At 33.1% G+C, this 9,682-nt stretch overlaps 1 protein-coding gene across 1 annotated transcript; it reads right to left on the bottom strand.

The window, feature by feature from the left end:
• Positions 1 to 5,631: 5,631 nt before the first annotated feature.
• LOC112750387 (14-3-3-like protein GF14 iota) lies at positions 5,632 to 8,720 on the bottom strand. Its single transcript, XM_025799096.3, has 7 exons — positions 8,554 to 8,720; positions 7,246 to 7,552; positions 6,823 to 6,910; positions 6,598 to 6,707; positions 6,357 to 6,505; positions 6,029 to 6,075; positions 5,632 to 5,916 (listed from the first exon to the last, which is right to left on the bottom strand). Exons 1-7 carry the CDS (start codon positions 8,624 to 8,626, stop codon positions 5,911 to 5,913), a joined length of 780 nt encoding a protein of 259 aa, XP_025654881.1. The 5' UTR covers positions 8,627 to 8,720; the 3' UTR covers positions 5,632 to 5,910.
• Positions 8,721 to 9,682: the final 962 nt, after the last annotated feature.

The following is a 9,682-nucleotide window of genomic DNA, read 5'->3' on the forward strand; positions in this document are numbered from 1 at the left end:
CTAAGCGGCTAAACCAAGCTGTCCCTAACCATGTGCTTGTGGCGTGAAGGTGTCAAGTGAAAACTTGAGACTGAGCGGTTAAAGTCGTGGTTCAAAAGCAAAAAGAGTGTGCTTAAGAGCTCTGGACACCTCTAATTGGGGACTCTAGCAAAGCTGAGTCACAATTTGAAAAGGTTCACCCAGTTATGTGTCTGTGGCATTTATGTATCCGGTGGTAATACTGAAAAACAAAATGCTTAGGGTCACGGCCAAGACTCATAAAGTAGCTGTGTTCAAGAATCAACATACTTAACTAGGAGAATCAATAACACTATCTGGATTCTGAGTTCCTATAGAAGCCAATCATTCTGAACTTCAAAGGATAAAGTGAGATGCCAAAACTATTCAGAGGCAAAAAGCTAAAAGCCTCGCTCATCTAATTAATACTAATCTTCATAGATGTTTTTGGAATTCATTGTATATTCTCTTCTTTTAATCCTATTTGATTTTTAGTTTCTTGGGGACAAGCAACAATTTAAGTTTGGTGTTATGATGAGCGGATAATTTATACACTTTTTGGCATTGTTTTTAGTATGTTTTTAGTATATTTTAGTTAGTTTTTATTATATTTTTATTAGTTTTTATTTAAAATTCACTTTTCTGGATTTTACTATGAGTTTGTATATTTTTCTGTGATTTCAGGTATTTTCTGGCTGAAATTGAGGGATCTAAGGAAAAATCTGATTCAGAGGCTGAAAAAGGACTGCAGATGCTGTTGGATTCTGACCTCCCTGAACTTAAAGTAGATTTTCTGGAGCTACAGAAGCCCAATTGGCACGCTCTCAATTGCGTTGGAAAGTAGACATCCTGGTCTTTCCAGAAATATATAATAGTCCATACATTGCCTGAGATTTGATGGCCCAAACAGGCGTTCCAAGTCAGCTCAAGAATTCTGGCGTTTAACGCCAGAACTGGCATAAAAACTGGAGTTAAATGCCCAAACTGGCACAAAAGCTGGCGTTTAACTCCAAGAAAAGTCTCTACACATGAAAGCTTCAATGCTCAGTCTAAGCACACACCAAGTGGGTCTCGGAAGTGGATTTTTACACTAAACACCCTAGCTTACTCATTTTCTGTAACACTAGGTCACCAGTTTACTATAAAAACTACTTTTAGTGATTCATCTTGTACCTCATGACATTTTACACGTTTCATATTATATCTTCTACGGCATAAGTCTCTAAACCCCATTGTTGGGGGTGAGAAGCTCTGCTGTTCTTCATGAATTAATGCAATTACTACTGTTTTCCATTCTATCACGCTTGCTTCCATTCTAAGATATTCATTCGCACTTCAACCTGATGAATGTGATGATCCGTGACAATCATCATCATTCTCACCTATGAACGTGTACCTGACAACCACCTCCGTTCTATATGTAATCAAGCTTGAATGTGTATCTCTTGGGTTTCTAATATAAGATTGGAACCCTCGTGGTATAGGCTAGAATTATTGGCAGCCATTCCTGAGATCCGGAACGTCTAAACCTTGTCTGTAGTATTCTGAGTAGGATCTGGGAAGGGATGACTGTGACGAGCTTCAAACTCGTGATTGTTGGGCGTGTGACAGACGCAAAAGGATCAATGGATCCTATTCTGACATGATCGTGAACAGACAGATGATTAGCCGTGCAGTGACAGCGCATTTGGAACATTTTCACTGAGAGGACGGGAAGTAGCCATTGACAACGGTGATGCCCAACATAAAGCTTGCCATGGAAGGAGCCTTGCGTGCATGAAGAAGAAGATAGTAGGAAAGCAGAGATTCAGAAGACAAAGCATCTCCAAAGCCTCAACCTGTTCTTCATTACTGCATAACAAGTATTTATTTCATGTGCAGTTACTTTTTACAATTAAATCTGAGAATTATTGATATCGTGACTAAGAGTTACAAGATAACCATAGCTTGCTTCAAGCCGACAATCTCCGTGGGATCGACCCTTACTCACGTAAGGTATTACTTGGACGACCCAGTGCACTTGCTAGTTAGTTGCACGGAGTTGCAAAAGTGTGATTGTAATTTTGTGCACCAGTTATCCACCATTAAAGGTGGAACTACACTAAAAAGTGATTATCTATTCTGCTATAAATACACTGACATTCTCATCTATATTCAGAACCCAATCAACTAAAAACTTGGTTAAACCCTTGCTAACTTAAGCATTGGAGTCCCTTGTAGGTACCACCCCCTACCTCCTCATGAGGAACTCAAACGTCAGCACCTTGATACCCGAAGAAATCGTACGCTGCCTCAAAAGGAGTCTGGACCTTAAGTTCAAGTCCAAAAAAATTGAGTTTCAGATAACCCTCAGAACAACAAGTAATTTGAAAACCATAAACTTTTAAGTCTTTCACGGTGACTCTTCTATAAACAATACATCAAATGTATCTATTTTAATTTCTAGTACATAAAAACTCCAATCCACTTCCTTCTCCATCATATTCGTAAACTAACAAATACAAGTAAATCACAAAACACAAATACGGAAACAATTCATGTATAAATCAAATAGAAAAGAATTAAAAATAATGTAACACAACAATATAAGGCACACCCAAATAGTTTATACAAATACATATAATGCATATCTATCCTAAGCAAGCTATGAGGTCACATGTCAGTTGACTATCCGCAATCCACATTACATGGGTACAAGTCCCATATATGGTTTTTCAAATGCATACTGTTTGAATATGTAATATGGCTTAAGCTACATTTGCCAGACATTTAGCAATCATTTGCAAAGCTTGAGCTGATAATTATGCGAACATTTGGTAAACAGTGTATAACAGTCAGTGGGCATCCCTACCTATAATCAAGCACTGAGTAAGCTGGACAAAACTCTTGACTTTGCCAGGCATACAATCTTTCATTATCTTCAGTCACATTCATCATTCTTAGGATCAAGGTATTTAGTCTATAGATATTCAAACCATTTTAGCATGCAATTAGGGTAAAATCTCCTTTTTCATCATTCATCGCAATAAACCCTAGAATTAAAAGCATTAACTTTACCATTAATCAATCACAATTAATTGTAAATCATCCAAACCAATAATTTCACTTCTTTACAACATGAGAATATTAATAAAATCAATTATTTTTTTGGAAAAAATTATTTAACCCTTCCTTTTAAATTTCTAAAAAAAATCGGATATAACCTCCTCTAAAATTAGGGTTCACCACCCCTTTAAGAATTTCCTCAATCTGAATAATCTTCCAAACATTTCTCAATTGTTTCCAATCCACAAGATGCTGAATATCAATATCAATATGCTTTATCCTCATATTCATAGTCAACTTTATCATTCATCAACCAAATTTATCTTGATATTATATCATCATTTTATTATCTCAAAACCGTCATTATCATTTACAATCATCTTCATCATAATCATCATATTCATCAATATTTTACAATTGTTCTTATTAAAATCAGTTAACACAATGATTCTTACATTATTTCTTCAAAATATCTAGAATTAAGATATCTAGAGTAACATAAAAATATTCTTTCCAGTTCTGTACTTTAGGTTGTACCAAAACATCCCCAACAACCCATTCTTTCCTAAATTTATAACTAATTCCATACTTATTAGAATCTTTTCAAAATTGAACTCAAACAACTAGACTCAATCTAGTTTTCTTAGAATTTAATCCTATACAATTTTGATCGTTGTAGAATTATTTATACACTCACAGATTTATTGTATTAGTTAAGAAATTAGATTAAGAAATCGGTTTGGCAATCAAATTTCAATCGTGCTTATTTAATTCTACTATCATTTAAAAAATCTACCAAATTTGGTGGAGATATAATAGACATCTTTAGCTTCAATACAAAATTGGTCCCATTTAAAAAAAGGTCTAAAGATTGAGCAATTAATGTTAATTCAAATTATGCAATAAACCGTTGTTTCAAAAATGAGCAATTTATATCAATCTAAAATATTGATTACTTCAAAATATTTTTCGGTACCAAATCAACTGTCTTGGTTCAAGTTTAGCAAACTACATTATCCTTAAATAATGTGAAACAACTCAATCCTTCAACAATTCTCAAAGTCCAATCCTAACTTTTCATAACTCAATTTAACAACCAGTGCAATGTCATCAAACATAACCAAAATTTCCAACAAGCATTCATTCCCAAACAAGCAGTATAAACTAACATTCAAAGGTGTATATTATCATCAAACAAAACCTATAATCACATGGATTCAATTAACATCAAAACCAACTACAAGCAAGATTTAATCACACAAAGAAGACAATTAATCAACCAATTTGCAATGATTTACTAAACTTTTTTAGGCATTGATAAAAATGCACTAACAACGTAGCAGTTTCATCTTCCATCATCACCCAGCATTGGTGGCATCAGCAACAACCTCCAAACAGAACCAATAGCTACCTTAGCGGTTTCATGGGAACTTTAACACCAATATTCAAGATAGTTGCACTAGCAGAATAGGAGAAGCAAGGTAGCAGTACTAGCGATTTTGGGAAGCTTCAATAGTAACTGTAGGAGCAATGAGGTTTGGTTATCACGGCAGCAGTAGCAATGACTTTCATACAGCATAGGGCAGAGGCAACGAAATCCACATTAAAAATAAAAGCAGCCTTCTCTTATTTACATATAATGAAATAGTTTCTAAAAATAGAAAGCTCAAACTAATAAAATAAATCATACATAATTCATGATTGAATTTTCAAAAATGAATGATATTGCAAACATTTTATCTCTGCAACTTGAGAAAATATGTCAACAATGAAAAATTGTGTTTCTCACATTGCTGCACAAGACTAAGTGGCAGATTTGTTGACAAAGCCATTGTCCATCAGGCTTTTCAACAAATTTAAAGGTAAACTTAGGATGAGAAATAATTTGATCCGATATTAAGGGTATAAGATAGTTAGAGTGATTAGTTAGTTGTTGATAAGCTTTGTATTGCTGTTAGTACAGGTAGTTCGAATTAGCGCCAATAGTTCTGCTCATGTATATAAGTGAGGCAAAGCTCACTTTCTTAATACACAAAAAAATAGATGAGAAAAATTCTTAAATCTCTCTCTTTTGCAATGTTTAGTTTCTTCGTCATTCTTTGTAGCTCAAATGCTTTCAATATAAGACATGATAAATTCTTATCCAATTTTAGTAAATAGAACTGGTACTTTAAATTTTGTAAGAATAGTGTAGAAATACTTATTATAAATAAAAAAAGTAGAATTTAACTAACAGGTGTCTTTCACGCATTAAAATAATTATTAGCCAAGGTTTTTGGACATTTTATTTAAATACATGACAAAACATTGAAAACTTGAACTTTGTATATTTTCTATAACAACTTTTTCAATTGATAACGTTAATAGATATCCCAAAGAAAAGATGCAATTTATCTGTTTATTATTGGTTATTGCTCATCCCAGTGGACCAAACAAAAAAATTTATAAGAGTTCATGTCACGAACTTTAAGTATAAAGCAAGTGATACTAAACCCTAAATCTTAATCAAATCACTGTGTGTGTGGTAAAGACACCTGCTAAATGGATCATTCCGAAAGAAAAGCGTTATAAACAAAATTGATTTAGAAGTGAGGAAAGAAAAGGACGAGGCTAGGTTTTTCATTGCTTGAATTGATCATTTTATTTAAAATATATAAGGCAATGAAAAGAAAGTTTGAAGGACAAAAAAAAAAATAAAGCGAGTGCAGATCTTCTGTCTTGGTTAGACGTCAAGAGAACACAAAATTCATAACCAATCCACATAATCCAGTCCGAACCTATGGCAAGAAAAGCTAAAATTTGTTCCCTTGCAGAGAACCTTGGATATCTGACTATCCTGGCGTAGGCCATAGAAGAAGACGACCCTTCTCAATGCTGCCAAAAAAAAATGCCATGTTTCAACTACTAAAATTCCTTTTTCATAATGAAATAGAAAATCATGCTAATGTATATAAAATATATAAGTCAAAAGTTATCATACACTTACCTTAGTCTCAGCAGGTTTGGCTTCTTCAGCTTTTACGTTATCCTCGCCTACACAAGAGCATTAACAATATTCACTAGTTCAATTTCCAAACTTCGAAGTACATTATTACTTCCTCCATTCGATATTGACAATCCTATTTTTTTTTTGTTTTGATTCATCCATCAAAATCAAGGTGCATCAAAAAATTCAAAATGAATGGTATCACAATATGGAATGGTGGGGATATTTACCTCAAACATCGTTATTAAACAACAAATGGTATGACAATTAAATAATTTGCAATCAATCAGCATAACCACATTTTAGATTTTAACTGTCATCCCCATACCTCCATCCTCAGGTAAGTCAGAGGTCCAGAGAGTTAGGTTGTCTCTCAACAACTGCATGATCAAAGTGCTATCCTTGTATGATTCTTCACTCAATGTGTCTAATTCTGCAATTGCCTCGTCAAAAGCTTGTTTCGCTAAATGGCAAGCCCTGCAAGTTTAATAATGACATTAAGACAAACATAGAAACACAAATAGTTCAATGATGGATTCATGAAGAATATGAGAGATCCAACAACTTACCTTTCAGGAGAGTTTATTATCTCATAATAAAACACAGAAAAGTTGAGTGCAAGTCCAAGACGGATTGGATGCGTTGGTGGAAGATCTGTGTTTGCAGTTGCTGAAGCAGCCTACAAATTAAAGTATTTGCATACATCGAGACACAGTATAGTATACAGAAATACATGCAAGAACTCAATCATGAGTTCATAGCTAAGCCTGAAATACAACAAATCAAGTACGTACTTCATATCCGTTGAGCGATTGCTCAGCTGCCTCTTTCCTTTCTTGGTCAGTTTTGAACTCCGCAAGATATCGAAAATAATCACCTTTCCTGCATCAAGCGGAGCTAGAAGAACATCAGCACTAAAGATTTGAAAAACAAGTTATTTGATAGTAAGTAGCCAGTGATACCATGATATAAACACAATTGCTGACAAATACAATGACTCATAACCATTTAGGACATTGGACACCCTTGAGAGCATATTAAACTCCCAAAAGAAGGCAATTAAATCATCACTTTCATGTAGATTATATCCTTATAAACTCTACTATAATAATACCTTATCTATTGATTGTAATTCAACAAAGTAATCATATCTGCTCAAAAGAGAAGGAAACATTATATAACAAAAAACAATGGTTGCAATTACCAACATGTCTCACATCTTATAGTAGAAAACATTAGCTTCTGCTGAGGTGGAAGAGGGAATCAGATGTTGGTCTATAATTGTGAGAATGTCATTGCAAATCTTTGAGAGTTCCTCCTCAACCTTTTGACAATAGCTCTTGATCAGCTTAACATTGTGCTCATTACCCTTAGACTCTTCCTTCTGCTCGATTGAGGACATTATGCGCCAAGAGGCTCTCCTTGCACCAATGACATTTTTGTATCCAACTGATAGGAGATTCCTCTCTTCAACAGTTAGCTCAAGATCAAGCTTCGCTACTTTCTTCATGCATTCGACCATTTCTACATGCATAAGAAAGAAAAACAAGTTTCTGAGGAACACCTATGATCATTATATCTTAATAACATTATGTGATTTGTAATAATTTGCAACATTGAATTTTGTTGCACACAATGCAAGATGCACTTTGAGGATCATTAAGCTCACAAGATGTATTAGCACTAATTCTGGCATTCTTTCTCAGCATCCTAAATTAGATATAATTTCACATAGGAAACTTTAAACATGATTAGTTTTCACCTTATCAGATATAAAGTATAAACAAAGGGTATCAGCAATAAACAGGGTTCCTATATTTGAGGTAGAGCGTAGACATGGATAACTCATACGAATATAACTTTCTATTATACTATATGAGTGACTTTTGGGACAAATCCAATGAATGATGACTCAAAAAGATTAGAATGCAATGCTAGCAAAGCCATTTCGGTTTCAAATGTAGAAACTACATGCTAGTTCCTCCCTATCCAAACATCAAAATCAAACAAGCAACAAGGCAATATTGAACACTACACTTAACGAGAAAAACAATAGAAAAGATTAACATAAAGATACACAAAAACTAAAAATTTTTCCTTCAAAAAAAATTGACCAGCCAATCATATGCTTAAAACAACCCCACCCTAAATAACAACATCATCACTACCAATAGCTCAATAACAATAGTAATAGTTGGAGACACTAAAATTTATTGTTATCATATCATATTCTTAATGAAATCAAGAACGGTTTTGGAACAAACAAAGTGGCCTAATCTGATTACACATCTAGGAATAGACAAGTATGTCACATTTGAAACCCTATATCACAAAAAAAAATCAAGTCTTTAGCATTTGAATCCTCATTTCCACCGAAACAAGAGAAACAAATTAAAAATCAAGCAGGTTTGGGGAAAAGGCTCAATAAACAGATTTATGACAATGTCAACCCCGAAAAGAAAAACCCTCATAAAGGAAAAAACAACAGCCCCAATAAAAATAAAATAAAATAATAAAACCGGGACCTTCATATCTCTCTGCCTGTTCAGCAAGCTTAGCCAAGTAAACCTGGGTCTCTCTCTCCTTCTCCATCGACATTGTTAATCAGAGAGAGATCACGAAAGAAGAGAAAAACGAAGAAAAAAAGCAAGGGCCGAAGAAGAAGAAGGATGAGGATGAGGTGGAGGAGAAAAAAGAGGGTGCGAGGAAGAAGGGAAAACAAGGGTGGAGAGGTTATATAGTGCCTAAACATTGAGCATGTTGTCGGGGTCAAAGAAAGACCAAAATCTAGACCGTTGGATCCCTAAGTTTGAAAGGGGACGCGTGCAATAAGTCATCAAAACACAAAGAGGTAACTAACAGTTATACTTATACCCATGTAAGCTGTAGCTAAGCTATATTCTGCTTTTTTTTTCTCTATTTAATTCGTCACTTTTGATCTTTTGGATACTCTTGGGATGAACCAAGATTTTTTTCCTAAAAATATATAAAAACTAGTGTAAAACCCAAACTATGCCTGCGACAAATATTGTTTTATTATAAAAATTTATTGATACTTATCTATTAATATTAATAGTTATTATTTTTAACTTAAAAGGGTTTTTATGTATAAAAATTTATTATGTAGTTTATAAGACTATTTTATTTTCTACTTCTAAAAGCTAAAAAAATTTTGTTATTTTTTAGTTTATATTAGTAAATTCTACTTAAATATAAAAATTTTTATGTTTGTGTGTTTAAATAAATATAATTACACGATTCCTGTTATACTATGCAAAAAAATTAAAATTTTAATCAAAATAGTTTATATTGTAATCACACAAACAACAATATAATAAATTAGGTATCATTTTAAAGAGGTTCCTATTTTAATGAAGAAAAAAAAATAATTATATTAATTAAAATACAAATACATAAAAAAATACTATTAATACACTAATACCTTGTCAAAACACAATGCAACAAAACAAATTTTTTGGTTTGCTATTTTATAAATTTATTAGTTCACTTCATTATATAGTTTTTCTCAATCGTATATTTAAATTAATATTTATTTGATTCAACCATTTGATATTAAAATGAAATGCAAATTTAAGTGTCACAAATATAATTTTTTTTTAATTTAAAGAGTGTTTATTTAATTTCACATAAGAT

Source organism: Arachis hypogaea, chromosome 15, assembly GCF_003086295.3.
Source record: "Arachis hypogaea cultivar Tifrunner chromosome 15, arahy.Tifrunner.gnm2.J5K5, whole genome shotgun sequence".
NCBI lineage: Eukaryota > Viridiplantae > Streptophyta > Magnoliopsida > Fabales > Fabaceae > Arachis > Arachis hypogaea.

Bases quoted from the DNA above. Each gene is read 5' to 3' on its own strand.
- LOC112750387 (XM_025799096.3), bottom strand. From the start codon at position 8,626: ATGTCGATGGAGAAGGAGAGAGAGACCCAGGTTTACTTGGCTAAGCTT. The intron at 6,708-6,822 runs GTACGTACTTGA...TTTAATTTGTAG, and splicing joins AATCGCTCAACGGATATGAA to GCTGCTTCAGCAACTGCAAA. The intron at 6,506-6,597 runs GTAAGTTGTTGG...TTAAACTTGCAG, and splicing joins ATAATAAACTCTCCTGAAAG to GGCTTGCCATTTAGCGAAAC.